Genomic DNA, 17,802 nt, shown 5'->3' on the forward strand with positions numbered 1-17,802 from the left:
CACCTCTCTCTCCTTATCCTTCTGGGACTCCTGGGCCTTTCTTCTGTTCACTCTTTTCTTCTGCAGGCCTTCTGCTCACAGCCTGATGCAACACTAACTTGCAGGATCTCGATGAACATGCACTCCCTTGTCCTCTACTTTCTCCTCATTATCAGGGTCGGGTGTGGAGAGGGCATCCCTCAAGGCCTCAACGGCAGCAGCTACTGATAAAACAGACAGACATAACGTGTTTACAGTCACAATGGAAGGCGAAAGATAAGTTTCTGCACACTCTTCCCTTATTCCCATAAGAGATTTAAATAAGACATTATTGATGCTTCAGCTTTGGCGTGCCTCTGCACAGCACTGCTCTCTACCTGCAGCCATGGTGAGTGTGGCTCACCCTGGGTAATAGGGGGCAGGAATGAGGAAGGAATTGTTTGGTTGCAAACAATATTGAAAGGCCGGCCCCTGTTTCCATGGTATGAATAACAGGACAATGTCACTGAATACTGGCACTATTTTTCACAGGCAGTGGTGGTTTTAGCTGACATCTCTCAAAGACTGAGGGTCACAAAGGCCCAGAGGAACACAGATGCTGCTGGCATCCCAAAGCTGCCCGGACCCCTATGCTGCTAGCCTGTTTATTGCAATGCTGCCTGCTGAAGTCTTCATGGAGTCAGAGCTAGCTTTAGGGGTGGGCGACATGCATGACCGCCCAGGGTGCCGTGGTCAGAGGGATGCCAGGGTCAACCCTTCCCTTCCTCCCCCCCCCCCCCCCCCGAAACACACACACACACACACACACACACACACCAAGGCTTTAATCCCCGAGCACAAGGCCCAGAGCCGGGGAGGGCCAGGGCTGGGGACACCCCAACTGGAGACTCCTACTGTGTGATGTCCTCTGGCTGTTAATCCTGGGCTGGCTGGGGAGGGATGGGGCTTCGTCTTCCCGTGCATGGGCTGCTCCTGTGTCCAGATCAGACCCATCTCCGGGAACCTCCTCTGGCTGCAGGAAGTTCTGCACCCTCCCTTCCCCGCCCCCAGCTTCCTGCCCCCATTGCTCCCCAACGATGCTGGAGGGGTCACTGTAAGGGGAGCTGTCCCCCCGTTTGCCTAACCCCCATCTTCTGACTCAGAATGCCATTTTCCCTAAGGCTGGCTCTGCATGGAGTGGTGTGGGCAAGTGTCCTACTGCGAAGGAAGAAATAAGGAAGCCACCCCTAGAAACCTTCAGGAGAGGATTTCAGATATCTCCACAGAAATTACATCCAGATCTCTCAGGAGGCCCCCACTTTCCCATTGCCTAATATTACAGGGGAATGAAGATCAGATAATAATTCTACCTCTTTTCGTACGAGTAAAACAGTGAAAAGTTGGTATCTGTGTCCTACTAACTGAGGACAGGAGACATTCCAGAAGACTGGGAAAGGGCTTAAATTGCAGCAAGATCGGTTTAGGTTGGACATTAGGAAAAACTTCATAACTATCAGAGTGGTTAAGCACTGGAATAAATTTAAGAGCAGGTTGGACAAACGCCTGTCAGGGATGGTCTAGATAATACTTAGTCCTGCTTTGAGTGCAGGGGACTGGACTAGATGACCTCTCGAGGTCCCTTCCAGTTCTATGATTCTATGAGGTTGAGCCAGGCACACGCTTCATATTTAAACATTCGAAGGGAGAACGCATGCACATGCTATCCTGAGGTTCCTTCCCCCGGGATTGGGCTCTTCCGTGCTCGGGCTGAGGGAAGGTCAAGTGTCCCTCCCTCCCCACCCCCCCAGCAGCTGGCCTAAGCGGGGAGAGGAAGGGATGGGGCCAGAGCCTCTTCCAGCCACACTCTGGGACACTTCCCGGTGCAGCACAGTGTCCTGGCTGACTGGGAGAGTGCCTGGCTGCGGCAGCAGCAGGCTGCCCCCCACCCAGTCTCAGCTTCTGGGGACAGCGGCCGAGTGAGCCTGAGCCCCCATCCCCTCCAGCATGCTCAGAATCAGCTCCTGTCCCCAGAAGCTGTGCCTGGGCAGGGAGCGGGCTGCCACCCCTCCCCAGCCAGGCTCTCTCTCAGCTGGCTACTGCTGCGCACACAGCATGCTGGCTGCAAGAGAGCCTGCAGCCTGGCTGGGGAGGCGCAGCAGCCCGCTCCCTGCCTAGGCACAGCTTCTGGGGACAGGAGCCGACTCTGAGTATGCTGGGGGAGGAGTGGGGGGGCCCCGACTTGCTCAGCCGCTATCCCGGAAGCCAAGGCCGGGCAGGAGGCAGCCCGCTGCTGCCACAGCCAAGCACTCTCCCAGGTAGCTGCTGCGCTGCAGCAGGTAGCGTCTGGGAGTGGCTCTGTCGCCCAGCCCTGGATGCCAGGAAGAGCAGCCGAACATGCCGGAGGGGCGGGGAGGGGAAGCTGGCTCAGTGGGAGGACAGAGCCCCCTCCTCCTCCCCAGCCAGGTTGGGTTGGGGAGGGGGGATGGAGAGCCCAGGGCCCAAGGAGAAGACGTGGGGAGGTCACGTGTCCTCCCCATCAGTTGTCTTGGGGCATAGTTGGACCCCCTGACGCATATCCCTCCTCCTCTTCCGGCTCCTCCAAGGTATCCACGGTGGTCTGCGGGTTTCTGATAGGGTCTCTGCCAGGGCATGCAGCTCATTGTAAAAGCAGCAGGTCAACAGCCCGGAACCAGATCAGCTGTTGGCCTTCCTACCCTTGTGGTATGCCTAACGCAGTTCCTTCACTTTCACGTGGCACTGCTGCTATTCCCAGGCATATCCTTTTGCCTGCATCCTCAGTGCAATCTCTTCATAGATGTCCATGTTTCTATGGCTTGTTCATAGCTGTGTCTGCCCAGCCTCTTCTCCTCAGAGGCCCAGGAGAGCCAGTGTCCTCTGTCTACTTGTAAAGAATCAGGGTCTGCAGCAGAGCTAGTCTCCAGGCAGCCTCATTAGTACAGATGGTCTGTAGCAGGTTACCCACTTAGCCACATCATCTGCTTGGCTACAGAGGTCAGCAGGCTGGTTCTTAGCCAGCACTAGCAGCAGCTCAATGACTTCTCCACACTCCTGCCAACCACTCTCTCTGCTCCTTCATTACCTTGTTCCTGCAGCTCCTGCCTTGTACCCAGCCTTGAACCCTCCCCACTTCGTCTGCTCCCCTGCTTGCTCCAGTTCCTCCTTCCAGTTTGATCTTTGGCTCTGGCTCCAGACTCTGGCTTAATCCTTGGTTCTGGTATCCATTTCCTGCCTTCCCATTTGACCCTTGACTTTGGCTCCAAACTGCAGATGCCTGCTCCGACCACTAGGCCTGACACCCTCTCTGACCACTAGGCTAGACTACCTTTGTCCCAGTCGGCTGACCTGCTCCAGGCAGGACCACATCTAGAGTGCATAGGCAGCATGATTGAGTGAGCTTTTGACCACAACACAGAAGAGCTCCAAGCTGGGCAATCGGGAAAAGCCATTTCAAAAATATGCAAGTGTATAAAAGGAGGAGGGTGGCTTCCAGTCTCTATGACCCTGGACAGTGGAAATCACAATTGTGACCAGAGTGGTCAGCGTCAGGCATTGTGGGACAGCTGCTGGATGACTGTTAGGATCAACATAGGTCAGGCAGCATCTACATTTGCCCTACATTGACTAGAGTATGTCGAGTATGGTTCAATGCTATTTGGGAAGGTGGCGTTACTGTGTCACCACTTACGCTGGCAGGAGACAAATTTGAGTGTAGACACATGCACAAATAAGTTGTCAGAAGGCAACGTATGTCAGCCTAACTTTGTAGTGTATACCAGGCTTTTGAGTAGTCACAAGAATTTTCTTGGACTCCCAGCACCCTGGTCTTTTATGTTTCCACCATTCTCTTTCACCTAAATAAAGCAAAAAGCATGAGATGGTCTTGTCCCAAGAGAAACCTACTAGAGGGGCCAGCAAATCCTACAAGGCTGACCTCTCTGAATTTTACAACAATTATCCCATCGCTTTGGGGCAGTGTAGAAGGGGAAATGGAGATCCTCTGGTGAGAGACGCCTCAGTCGTGTAGTGGCAGAGGCTTCCAGATGGATGACTGAATCCTCTAAGCTTCTCTGCTGGCTGCCTCCTCATGTCTGTATGGCTTGGGTTAAGTCATGCTGTGATTGTGACAGCAGCTGCAGAGGCGCTCACTGGGGGCTAATGCTGTTGGTGCTCCTTTCTCCCTTTGTATCTCCCAGGGCAGATTACTGGATCTGGGTACCCTCCACTCATGGAAATGGAGGTCATTATCTACCAGCCCTGTATATGCTCTGATCTCATAATGATAATGATGAAAAACATGAATAGCAGATATTTGTTCAATAATACTTGGGACCTTGACTGTCGTAGGGCTGCTTTACATGTTTCCTCTCAGTTCTATGGACTGATCACCTGCCTGTCTTCTCCCCCATGTATAAGGTGCTGGCCTGCCTCCCTACTCCAGGAAGGACTTTTTACAGGCACCGTTTTGTTCTCCAAACTTCTGTTAGACTGAACTAAACTGAATGTTAGACAAAATAACAAACACAAAAATAGTTCCTCGACCCACTCTTTGCTGCAGCTGCCAGAGGCCTGTTTCCTCTCCCATCTCCCTATTGTCACTCCCTCTCAGCCTTTTATAGGGATCACCTGACCCCTTCCCAGTTGGGTCTCATAAATTCAACAGATCTGACTGGCTCAGGTCTCCTGGTCCTTAAAGGAGCAGGCCATCCTGTTATATTGACAGTGAAAATATGCTTTGCTTGTATCCCAACACCTCTACAACCATCCACATTAGTCATGATTTCAGAGGGAGCCTTTGGCTGGTATATTGATATACAGAAAATCACTGCTAATTAGTGCCATTGCTATTCTTGCTGTAGCAGGTGGTACTGGGAATGAAACTCCAGTTTCTGGAGTGGTGTAGCATCTGTAAATTAGTTTCTCTAATCTATAGAATCATTGTGCTTTCTCTGTTTATTTTCAATTAGAAAGCTTTTTGTTACATTCATAAAAGCTGAATTTTGCTAGCATACATGTGCTTTGTGCTGTTTAGTTAGAATACCAGGCACTGTGGTTTGTGAAAAGGTGCTGTATAAGTACATACAGATTTCTGCATTATCATTTAAGAACTTACTATGTGGATATGGTTCCAAAATAGCTTCCATTATTCCCTGCTTTAACATGCTTCTTATTTTCCAGAAAATTCACATTTTGGATTGAAATGATCCAGTCTTGTTCTCTTGTTCTTGTTCAAAGTCACATTTTTGGGGGGAGAGGTATGGATGTTAGAGCAAAATTCCTTCTGCTGTTTTCTGAGTATTGGAGGAATGGGGAAAAGATACAACCATGCTTACTTAGATTGGTATAGTTTATTTTCCTAAATGTACAGGAATATTCTATACAGATATAAGCATCTTTGAACCAGTATAACTAGGCCACATTATGAGATTGCACTGCTTATTTTTTTCTAAACCAATAATTGTAACAGTACAAAAACTCTATGTACACGAGTCCTGATTAACAGGGGCCTGCCAAACCCATTTAAGCAGTTTTATACTTTTAGAAGTGTGTCCACACAGGAATTTGCACCAGTTTTAACTAAACTGGCTTAATTAAACCAGGGCAAGTTTGGGTATGTCTACACTACGAAATTAGGTCGAATTTATAGAAGCTGGGTTTATAGAAATCGGTTTTATACAGTCGATTGTGTGTGTCCCCACATAAAATGCTCTAAGTACATTAAGTCGGCGGACTGCGTCCACAGTACCGAGCCTAGCATCGACTTCCGTAGCGTTGCACTGTGGGTAGCTATCCCACAGTTCCTGCAGTCTCCGCCGCCCATTGGAATTCTGGGTTGAGATCCCAATGCCTGATGATGCAAAAACAGTGTTGCGGGGGGTTCTGGGTACATGTCGTCAGAGCAACGGCAGACAATCGATTCATGCCTTTTTACCTGGGTTACCTGTGCAGACATACTACGGCAAGCATGGAGCCCGCTCAGCTCAGCTCACCATCACCATATGTCATCTGGGTGCCGGCAGACGTGGTACTGCATTGCTACACAGCAGCAGCTAATTGCCTTTTGGCAGTAGATGGTGCAGTATGACTGGTAGCCGTCATCGGCTGTCTGGGTGCTGGCAGACGTGGGGCTGCATTGCTATACAGCAGCAGCTCCTTGCCTTTTGGCAGTAGATGGTGTATTACGACTGATATCCATCGTCGTCATATTCCTCAGTGAGTTCAGTCAGAGGCACCTGGGCAGACGTGTTTTGTCTCCTGGAGACTCAGTCGGGCCAGCAGTCCTATTGAACCATCTTGATGATGATGGCTAGCAGTCGTAATACAGCATCTTCTGCCAAGCACCCAGAAGATGCCGATGGCTATCAGTCATGCTGCACCATCTGCTGCCAGCCTAAGATGTAAAAGATAGATGGACGAGATTTGTTCTGTATTCATTTGCTTCCCCCTCCCTCCGTGAAATCAACAGCCTGCTAAACCCAGGGTTTTCAGTTCAATCTTTGGGGGGGCCATTCTGTTTGACAGTTGTTTGTGTTTCTCCCTGATGCACAGCCACCTTTGTTGATTTTAATTCCCTGTAAGCCATGTCGTCACTCACCCCTCCCATCCTCCCTCCGTCAGACAATAGTTTCGCGCCTTTTTTCAGCCCAGACGCCATAGCATTGGGATCATGCAGCCTGCTCAGATCACCGCAGCAATTATGAGCACTATGAACACTACGCGCATTGTCCTGGAGTACATGCAGAGCCAGAACATGCCAAAGCAAAACCAGGCGAGCAGCGATTGCAACGATTGCAGCGCGGCAACGAGAGTGATGAGGAAATTGACATGGACATAGACCTCTCACAAAGTACAGGCCCCAGCAATGTGCAAATCATGGTGTTACTGGGGCAGGTTCATGGTGTGGAACGCCGATTCTGGGCCCGGGAAACAAGCACAAACTGGTGGGACCGCATCGTGTTGCAGGTGTGGGATGATTCCCAGTGGCTGCGAAACTTTCGCAAGCATAAGGGCACTTTCATGGAACTTTGTGACTTGCTTTCCCCTGCCCTGAAGTGCCAGAATATCAGGATGAGAGCAGCCCTCACAGTTGAGAAGTGAGTGGCGATAGCCTGTGGAAGCTTGCAACGCCAGACAGCTACTGGTCAGTCGGGAATCAGTTTGGAGTGGGCAAATCTACTGTGGGGGCGGCTGTGATCCAAGTAGCCAACACTATCAAAGACCTGCTGATATCAAGGGTAGTGACTCTGGGAAACGTGCAGGTCATAGTGGATGGCTTTGCTGCAATGGGATTCACAAACTGCGGTGGGGCGATAGACGGAACCCATATCCCTATCTTATCACCGGAGCACCAAGCCACCAAGTACATAAACCACAAGGGGTACTTTTCAATGCTGCTGCAAGCCCTGGTGGATCACAAGGGACGTTTCACTAACATCAACGTGGGATGGCTGGGAAAGGTACATGATGCTCGCGTCTTCAGGAACTCTGGTCTGTTTCAAAAGCTGGAGGAAGGGACTTTCTTCACGGACCAGAAAATAACCATTGGGGATGTTGAAATGCCTATAGTTATCCTTGGGGACCTAGCCTACCCCTTAATGCCATGGCTCATGAAGCCGTACACAGGCAGCCTGGACAGTAGTCAGGACCTGTTCAACTATAAACTGAGCAAGTGCTGAATGGTGGTAGAATGTGCATTTGGACGTTTAAAAGCGCGCTGGCGCAGTTTACTGACTCAAATAGACCTCAGCGAAACCAATATTCCAATTGTTATTGCTGCTTGCTGTGCGCTCCACAATATCTGTGAGAGTAAGGGGGAGACATTTATGGCGGGGTGGGAGGTTGAGGCAAATCGCCTGGCCACTGATTACGCGCAGCCAGAGACCAGGGCGGTTAGAAGAGTACAGCAGGGCGCGATGCGCATCAGAGAAGCTTTGAAAACCAGTTTTGTGACCGGCGTGAAACTTCTATTTGTTTCTTCTTGATGAACCACGCCCACCCCCGGGTTCACTCTACTTCCCTGTAAATTAACCACCCTCCCCACCCCCTTCGAGCACCGCTTGCAGAGGCAATAAAGTCATAGTTACTTCACATTCATGCATTCTTCATTAATTCATCACACAACTAGGGGGATAACTGCCAAGGTAGCCTGGGATGGGTGGGGGAGGAGGGAAGGAAAACGACACACTGCAGTTTAAAACTTTAAAACTTCAACACTTATTGAAGGCCGGCCTTCTGATGCTTGGGCAATCATCTGGGGTGGAGTGGCTGGGTGGCCGGAGGCCCCCCCCACTGCATTCTTGGGCGTCTGGGTGAGGAGGCTGTGGAACTTGGGGAGGAGGGCTGTTGGTTACACAGGGGCTGTAGCGGCGGTCTCTGCTCCTGCTGCCTTTCCTGCAGCTCAACCATATGCTGGAGCATATCAGTTTGATGCTCCAGCAGCCGGAGCATCGACTCTTGCCGTCTGGCACAAGCTAACGCCACCTATCCTCTTCAGCCCACCACTTGCTCTCTTCAGCCCGCCACCTCTCCTCTCGTTCATATTGTGCTTTTTTGCACTCTGACATTGACTGCCTCCACGCATTCTGTTGTGCTCTGTCACCATGGGAGGACATCTGGAGCTCCAAGAACATATCATCCCGAGTCCACCGTTTTCTCCTAATCTTCACTAGCCTCTGCGAAGGAGAAACATTTGCAACTGGTGGAGAAGGGAGAGGTGGTTAAAAAAGACACATTTTAGAGAACAATGGGTACACTCTTTCATGTTAAATTTTGCTGTTCGCATTACACAGCACATGTGCTTTCGTTACAAGGTCGCATTTTTCCTCTTATATTGAGGGCCTGCCAGTTTGGTGTGAGAGATCACTCACGCAGTGCCAGGCAACAGAATTCGGCTTGCAGGCAGCCATGGTAAGCCACTGTCTTTTGACTTTTTCAACCTTCATAACATGCGGGAATGGTTTCAAACAACAGCGCCCTCATTTCCCAAACCAAGCACCCGTTGGGTTGGCCATTTAAAATGGGTTTGCAATGTAAAAGGAGGGGCTGCGGTTTCCGGGTTAACATGCAGCACAAACCCAACTACCCCCCGCACACACACCCAATTCTCTGGGATGATCACTTCACCCCTCCCCTCCCCCACCGCGTGGCTAACAGCGGGGAACATTTCTGTTCAGCCGAGCAGGAACGAGCACCTCTGAATGTCCCCTTAATAAAATCGCCCCATTTCAACCAGGTGACCGTGAATGATATCACTGTCCTGAGGACAACAAAGAGAGATAAGGAATGGATGTTGTCTGCATGCCAGCAACCACTGGGACCATACGCTGCCATGCTTTGTTATGCAATGATTCCAGACTACGTGCTACTGGCCTGGCATGGTAAAGTGTCCTACCACGGCAGACGGGATAAGGCAGCCCTCCCCAGAAACCTTTTGCAAAGGCTTTGGGAGTACATGAAGGAGAGCTTCCTGGAGATGTCTCTGGAGGATTTCGGCTCCATCCCTATACACGTTAACAGACTTTTCCAGTAACTGTACTGGCCGCGATTGCCAGGGCAAATTCATCATTAATCATTAAACACGCTTGCTTTTAAACCATGTGTAATATTTACAAAGGTACACTCACCAGAGGTCCCTTGTGTGCCCTCAGGGTCTGGGAGCATGCCTTGGGTGAGTTCGGGGGCTACTGGTTCCAGATCCAGGGTGATAAACATATCCTGGCTGTTGAGGAAACCGGTTTCTCTGCTTCCTTGCTGTGAGCTATCTTCATTGTCGTCTTCATCATCTTCCTTGTACCCCGAACCCGCTTCCCTGTTGCGTGATTCTCCATTGATGGAGTCAAAGCACATGGTTGGGGTAGTGGTGGCTGCACCCCCTAGCATGGCATGCAGCTCCGCGTAGAAGCGGCATGTCTGCAGCTCTGCCCTGGACCTTCCGTTTGCCTCTCTGACTTTGCGGTAAGCTTGCCTTAGCTCCTTAATTTTCACATGGCACTGCTGTGCGTCCCTGTTATGGCCTCTGTCCTTCACGGCCTTTGAGACTTTTTCTAATATTTTGCCATTTCATTTACTGCTACGGAGTTCAGCTAACACTGATTCATCTCCCCATATGGCGAGCAGATCCCGTACCTCCCATTCAGTCCATGCTGGAGCTCTTTTGCGACCTTGGGACTCCATCATGGTTACCTGTGCTGATGAGCTCTGCGTGGTCACCTGTGCTTTCCACGCTGGGCAAACAGGAAATGAAATTCAAAAGTTCGCGGGGCTTTTCCTGTCTACCTGGTCAGTGCATCTGAGTTGAGAGTGCTGTCCAGAGCGGTCACATCAAAGCACTGTGGGATAGCTCCAGGAGGCCAATAACGTCGAATTCCGTCCACACTACCCCAAATCCGACCCGCAAAGGCCGATTTCAGCGCTAATCCCGTCATCGGAGGTGGTGTAAAGAAACCAATTTAAAGGGCCCTTTAAGTCGGAAAAAAGGGCTTCGTAATGTGGACGTGTCCAGGCTTAATTCGATTTAACACTGCTAAATTCGACCTAAACTCGTAGTGTAGACCAGGCCTTTGTGTGAAGACAAACTCCTACAGGCTCTGTGGCTCATTAGCTATTCCCCATTAGTGCTAATATCCCAGATGAATTTATTAAATTAAGTTCTAACTTTTTTGGAGTTTTCACATGCAGGGTCTTCCACTCTCTTGACATATAGGCAAAATCTCTCACCCTCTGTTTTTCAATTATTCATACATGGCCTCACACCTTGTTACACCCAAGCAATTTTAACTCATGTATTGGCCAGTCAGATTTCTTCTTTTATCCAAGCCATGTCTGAAATATATGTAATGAAACATGATGAAATAATAACCAAATTGTATAGCATATCCTAACCATTCTCCAGATAATGTCGCTCTGTATTAAATCTCCTCATGACTTGCCTTTGAACCTGAAAGAGTACAAGGCAGAAACGACTGTATTAATAGCTCTGTTTATGCATTTTTAATGTATTCAGTTCATTGTGGATTGATTCATTAATGTTAAATGTGGTTCTAAATATGGATGGGTCTGAGGGTTTTTTGTTTTTTGTTTTGAAGCCTTTGATGGAAGTCTAATGTGTAGGACGGCCTTTTGCATTAATACCAGTTTCATTCACATTTTCTTTCCCTCTCTTTCAGGAGCTATTGTGACAATCTTGGCTACCATCCTTTAAGTGCTGCTGACTTTGGAAAGATCATGAAAAATGTCTTTCCAAATATGAAGGCCCGCCGTCTGGGCACAAGAGGCAAATCAAAATATCCTTTGCTAGAATACTTTTCAGTAATCTCTTCTGCGCTTGCTTGAAGAGCATCTGTTGTTGTAGCTCAACTACCAGCTAAATTTAGAAGTAAAATTAAATCAAGAAATGAAAACAATTTCCCCAAAGTGCTTTGTAGAATACTTGGAAATTTGTTAATCTTTTGTTGTTAAGATGTAAGGCAAGTCTTCAGAAATTTTGTATCTGTTTGAGTTCAACTGATTCTAAATGTTCAGTTGTTCCTATAGTTATTTAACTTGAAAAATAAAAAGATGGGTCTTAGATAAAACAACTTGCATTAGATCCATGCAATACCTTTTATGCCGTAGTAACACAAGTAAGGAGAATTATGATCTTAACTTCCTTGTCCTGTAATGTGTGAAATTAAGATGAAGCCATTGATGCCTCTTAAGCCATATTAAATTGTTGTTTAAAATTGCCACCCCTCATCCCACAGAAATGCTTAGGCTATAAAGCACTTTTTTTTGAGGGGCAGAGGAAGGTTAATTGCTGTTTGAAAGAGGAGAGGAATGAACTGGATGTCAGTGAGGAAGGAGATCCGCATGCAAGAATCCACGAAAGCAATAACACAATTAACTGGTGACCTCAGATGTAACTTGGGATACCTGAAAGGATGATGTCAGAGCACAAATAGGTATCTCTACTATACACAGGGCTATGCACAGATAAAGGCATTAAAAAAGCCAATAGGCCCAACCTTATGTCACCCCATCACTTAACAGGCAGTATGAAGAATTCAGGTCAAGCATAATATGAAGAAGTTTGCTCAAGCCAGTGAGGAAACATTGTGCTGCATTATCATCATGAGCAAGCAATGAACAAGCCCTGCCAGGAGGGAATTGCAGTATTAAACTAAAGGCCATGAGGACATGTGTTGGTGTTCCGAGTTTGTCTGACATAAGTAAGGGAGCAGCATGTATAGATTGTGTAACTGAAACACCTCTATTCCATCTCTAACAAGGTAAGGTGTTCCTGGAAAAACTGGTTGAAAACTACATCAAGTTATTTAATCGTGCACATTACCTCTGAACAAGTCCACTCAGTAAGCAGAGACATGAAGGCAGTGAGAACTTGTATCTGTCAGGAAGAATTTTGTCTTCCTAAAGCTGAGGACCAGTCTGTGTATTATGTATCTTTACATATGATGAAAGGTGTGCTGATCACCTCAAATAAAGAGGGGGTGGCTCTGATACATCCAGCTAGCAAAGTCAGCCAATCATTCTTCCACATCTAAGATTGAGCATTCAGACTCCATGAGGCAACAGATAGTAACTATAATTTGCATGCCCATGTCTTTAGAAATGAGATCATGAGAAGGCTTCATAAATGTTGAGGCACATGGGAGATCGATCTCTGGAGGGTATGACATTTCACATTCCTCACTGGTGATCTCCAGTTTTCTGTCACCACAGATTGACTCTTGTCCTCTTAAGGTCTGTACGACTTGAAACACTGGATGGTACTGGCATATTGTCTATCTATGAAAGGCATGCCCAAGGACCAGCTCTGCCTGTAGGACAATTCTATCCAGCCCCCAAACACTCATGGAACACGCATTTACATTTTTAATGGTGAGAGTAATTAACCATTGGAACAATTTACCAAGGGTCATGGTGGATTCTCCATTGCTGACAATTTTAAAATCTACAAGATCTGCTCCAGCAATTATTTTGCGAAAGGTTGAGGCCCTGTGCTATACAGCAGGTCAGACTAGATCAGTGGTTTTCAAACTTTTTTTCTGGGGACCCTGTTGAAGAAAATTGTTGATTCCCGCAACCCAACAGAGCTGGGGATGAGGAGTTTGGGGTGTGGGAGGGTCTCAGGGCTGGGGTGGGGGAGTGAGGACTGTGGGGTGGGGCTAGGAATGAGGGGTTCAGGGTGTGGGAGGGTGCTCTGGGCTGGGGTAGGGGGTTGGGGTATGGGAGGGGGTCTGGGCTCTGGGCTTGGGGGTGCAGGCTCTAGGGTGGGGTTGGGGATGAAGGGTTTGGGGTGCAGGAAGGGGTTTCGGGTGGGGGGGCTCAGGGCTGAGGCAGGGGATTGGGTCGCGGGGTTGGGGTGCAGACTTACCTCTGGCAGCTGCCGGTCAGTGGCGCAGCCATGGTGCAGAGGCAGGCTTCCCGCCTGTCCTGGTACCGCGGACCAGGCTGCGCCCCAGAAGTAGCCAGCAACGGGTCCAGCTCCTAGGCAGCGGTGCGCAAGCAGCTCCACTGTGGTCTCCCTGCCTAGAAGCTGGACCTGTTGCTGGCTGCTTCTGGGGCACAGCGCGGTGTTGGAACAGGTAGGCACTAGCCTGCCTTAGCTGGGCAGCACCGTTGACAGGACTTTTAACATCCCAGTTGGCACTGCTGACCAGAGCCACTAGGATCCCCTGGTTGCTGAGCAAGGCGAGCCAATGCCTTACATGCCACAACCCAGTACTGGGTCGTGACCCGAACTTTGAAAAACACTGGACTAGATTATCACAGTGGACCCTTCTGGCCTTGGAATCTGTGAATCTGTTAAAGGAGAGACTTCCATGCTTAGTTGGTAGCAGTTAGCTATATATGCCCTCTAGTTTAGAGAATCGGTGCTTCATGTAATAGGAAATCGGAAAATTATGAATAAGACAAATCATTCTCTTATCAACTCAGGATGATTAAAATATGGCCTTATCTTGTAAAGAGTTGTTAATCTACCAGAGAGTGGCATAAAGAGAACCAATGGCTGGAAGTTAAAACCAGGCAAATTCAAATTAGAAATAAGACACAGATTTTTAACAAGGAGGGTGATTAACCACTGGGACCACCTATCCAGGGAAGTGGTGAATTCTCCATCTCTTGAGGTCTTCAAATTCAGATTGGATGCCTTACTGGGTACCCAGACACAGGTACTTGGGTTCAATACAGGGGTCACTGGTTGAAATTCTTTGGCTGTGTGATGCAGGAGGTCAAACTACATGATCTAATGATCCCCTTTGGCCTTTAAATCCATGAAACATACCGAGGGCCTGCAAATTACAGCATTTAGGCAGACTGCTGTGCTTACATGGAACCCCACTGACTTCATTTGGACTCCATGGGGGTACAGGACTCTACCCATGCAGATGACAGTGCAGGACTGGGGTCCATAATTTACACTGCTTTGATTCCTGGCTTAATGTAAAGGATTTTTTAATGTAATGCCAATAAGTGTGGGGCCTGCATTTTGCTTTTGCTTATAAAGTCCATATTGGGAAAGCAGAAGAGTGTTTGAAAACATGTGCCATTTTGTTACAAACCAAGGAGCAGAGAATATTTAGACCTTAATTTATGATCACATATTGCTACAGTGGACTGAGGAAGAAAGCTTTTGTGCATATGCCAACACTGCCCAACCTTGGCTTCCATAAAACTGGAGATGGGGTACAGTATCTACATATATATTTGTGCAAACTAACTTTTACCATATTTTCTTTTAATATTTAACATTATTGAAACAAAAAACATTTCATAAGAAGTATGCAGCTAAAGAGCTGTGCAGTTTTTTAAAATATATATAGGATATTTTTTTTACAAAACTCTCATATCCCAAAACAAGCCTAGTTGGATTTGCTTTAAACTTAAGTAACAATTGGAATGCTATTAATAAAAATGATGATCTAATTTAGCAGCTCTTCACAATGTCACCACCTACAAATTATTATTTGTTAAATTCATAATTCTCTGTGTATTTTTGCCTTCACTATAAAAAACCCAAAAGATCACTGTTAGAAAGGGAGCAAGAGTCACAGTGACGCAAACATCTTCCAGATAACAGGTGGCATGCTAAATTGGTAGGCTCAGAAGAAAAGTAGCGAAACACTAAAAATGCTTTGCTAATTTTAGTTTGGCTTTTCATGCAAGGAGCTTTGGATTGTGGGTAGTGAAAGTACTGGAATTACTCATGCAATATTCTTCCAGAACTGCAATAGTAACGTAACATAATGTCCCTGCTTGTGCACAAGCAGTAGGAAAATATTGATATGTTTCATCTTGGATAATACTGATATAGATGTAGAATGTATAGATTTTTTTTTAATTAAGTAAATGAGTTCCATTTCTGTATCATTTGCTCTAGGGTTGTCATTGCTTTTTAATAACTAAGCTTTGCTTTTTCTTTGCATTAGTTGGATGGGTCAGATCCATCAGGGCAGCTACAAAGTGCTGATGAGGAAGTTGTGTCGGCCGCCTGTCGACTTGTGTGCGAATGGGCCCAGAAAGTCCTAAGCCAGCCATTTGATTCAGTCTTGGATTTAGCTCGTTTCCTTGTCAAAAGTCACTACATCGGCACCAAATCAATGGCAGCTTTAACAGTAATGGCAGGGGCACCAGCAGGTAATGGGTTAACTCTTATTTCTGAACCTCTGGGATGGGTGATCTCTTACTTCAGAAGAAAATTAATGCATTTTGTGTAATGATGACTTTTTAAATGTAAATACGAAAAACTTAGGAGACTGGGTGATCCAGAAGGAATAGCAGTTGGATACAGAATTTGCCATCTGTTGGAATGTAGCCCAGTTGAGGAGTGGCTGAAAGATATGTTAGTCTGATGACCATTAGGTGAAATGAGTTAGTAGTGTGAGTCCAGTCCCTGATGAATAAGCATCCACATCACTAACACCCTGGTTCCATAAAGCTCCCATACCTTATACGTGTCCTGAATAGGGATGGATTTAAACAAATATTAAAGTGCTTTGACTGAATCCGTCTAAATTGCTGACTTGGTTGGTTCCCGTTTTGGCTGGCTGAGCATGGAGGCCTAGGGTTTGAAGTTGCAAAGCCCTGGAGTGGACTTGGAGGGCTGGAAAGGGGAAGCTTGCATTGCCATTGCCTGTATTGTGCCTATTCTGTGACTTTAGTTTCCCAGACTGTTAAACTGGCTCTTTTCACCAGTGCTATAAGAAGGGAAAGTTAATATGACTATTTTTACTGCAGTTGGGATTTTTATGTTTGTTAGTTGTAAGGAAAGGGAGTGGGGGATGTCGAGTAAAATATTGTCACATCTGGTTGGAGCAGTTTACTACCTGGGAAGAAAGAGAAGCCTTTACATAAACTATGGTTTACATTCACTGGGATTATTCCGTGGGGACTGTGGAACCCTGATTGTTGCTCCAAAAGAACTACTACTCCGGAATCCAGCATCTGAACAGTAGAGAAAGGAGGTGAAGGGAGGAATATTTGGCTACATTAATGTTAATTGTGACATTACACATGGTACAATCTGGAGTGATGGACAGATGTGTCCCCTCAGTTCTTCAACCTGGGGTGCCTTTTACACTGCTTCACTGTGAGAGCAACCACTCCTGGTTTGCCCACACGCAGCCTCCAGCATGTAAATTGCTCATATACTTTGAGTGCTGTAGCCAGCCACTCCTGAATTATCTTACAGAGCAACACCAGCAAATTCCCAGTCCCAGACTTGTCCCCAGAAATATGCATCTTGTATTGCCCAGTACCCTCCTTAACAATGCAAGCTCATAGAAAGTCCATCATTTTATTAATAGAAAATGATAGGCACAAATCTCAAAGATAGTTTCCCAATAGGGTTGCCAACTTTCTAATTGCTGACAACCGGACCCCCCCAGCTCCGCCACCTGCTTCATCTCTTCCCCCAAGGCCCCACCCTTGCTCTGCCTCTTCCCTTGAGGCCCCGCCCCCCATCGCTCACTGCTCTTCACCCTCCCCCTTCTTTGTAGCTGGATCCTCTTCACCTCCATCCCTGCCCCCCTGAGCTGGACTCCCTCTGTTCTGGAGCTGCAGCCTAATACCGGGCCTGCCTGCCTGCCCACGAGATGCAGGTAGGAGGTGGCCCCAGCTGAGCAGTGGCTAGCATGGGTTGATAACCTGTGCATCCCTCCCGCCCCTCCCCGCACCCGCCCGCAATAACTGTGTCCAATCAGTACATCTGACCAGACACTGCCAGGCCCCCTTTCTAACTGGACTTTCCAGTGGAAAACTGGGCACTTGGCAACCTTATTCCCCAAATACTTCAATCCAAACACACTGGCTTAGATAAAACAATAAAACAAATTAATTAACTACAGAAAGATAGATTTTAAGTGTTTACAAGTAATGAGGCATAAGTCAGAATTTGGTTACAAGAAAATAAGAGGTAAAACGCAACTAATAGCTAAAGTTAATTCAAAGTAAAATGTCTCTCTCACCACATGATTTTGTACTTTTACTGGCTGGATGCATTTCAGCCAGGAACCCTCCCCCAATCCAATGCTCCTTGGCTTGTCTTTCAAGCATTGTGGATATTGTGGGCAGAGAGAAAGGGAGTAGAGATAATCTGAGGAGTTTGCTCCCCTTTTTTTGTAACAATTCTCAATGAAGAGAATTATCTTCTGCTGGGGTTCAGGTGACAGAGAGTCTGTGGGACGGGAACTTGCAGCTGTTTCTTTGCCAACGTGTAAATTTTTCACTCACAGCCTTCTACTTGCCACAGAATGGCTGCTTAACCAGGTTATAGTCCATTTGATTATGCTGACACCTGGCTAGCCTTTTGTCTCTGGAGAACTGGTT

The 17,802-nt window shown here is 47.5% G+C and overlaps 1 protein-coding gene across 1 annotated transcript in view; it reads left to right on the plus strand.

Annotated features, from left to right (window-relative positions):
- Positions 1-17,802, plus strand: part of RFX7 (regulatory factor X7) — a 107,113-nt gene that overhangs the window by 71,692 nt on the left and 17,619 nt on the right. The window contains exons 5-7 of the mRNA XM_034782888.1: positions 11,142-11,258; positions 14,577-14,661; positions 15,405-15,612. Of these exons, the coding sequence (XP_034638779.1) occupies positions 11,142-11,258; positions 14,577-14,661; positions 15,405-15,612 (410 nt within the window). The remainder of the gene's footprint in view (positions 1-11,141; positions 11,259-14,576; positions 14,662-15,404; positions 15,613-17,802) is intronic.

Source organism: Trachemys scripta, chromosome 10, assembly GCF_013100865.1.
Source record: "Trachemys scripta elegans isolate TJP31775 chromosome 10, CAS_Tse_1.0, whole genome shotgun sequence".
Classification (NCBI taxonomy): Eukaryota; Metazoa; Chordata; order Testudines; family Emydidae; genus Trachemys; species Trachemys scripta.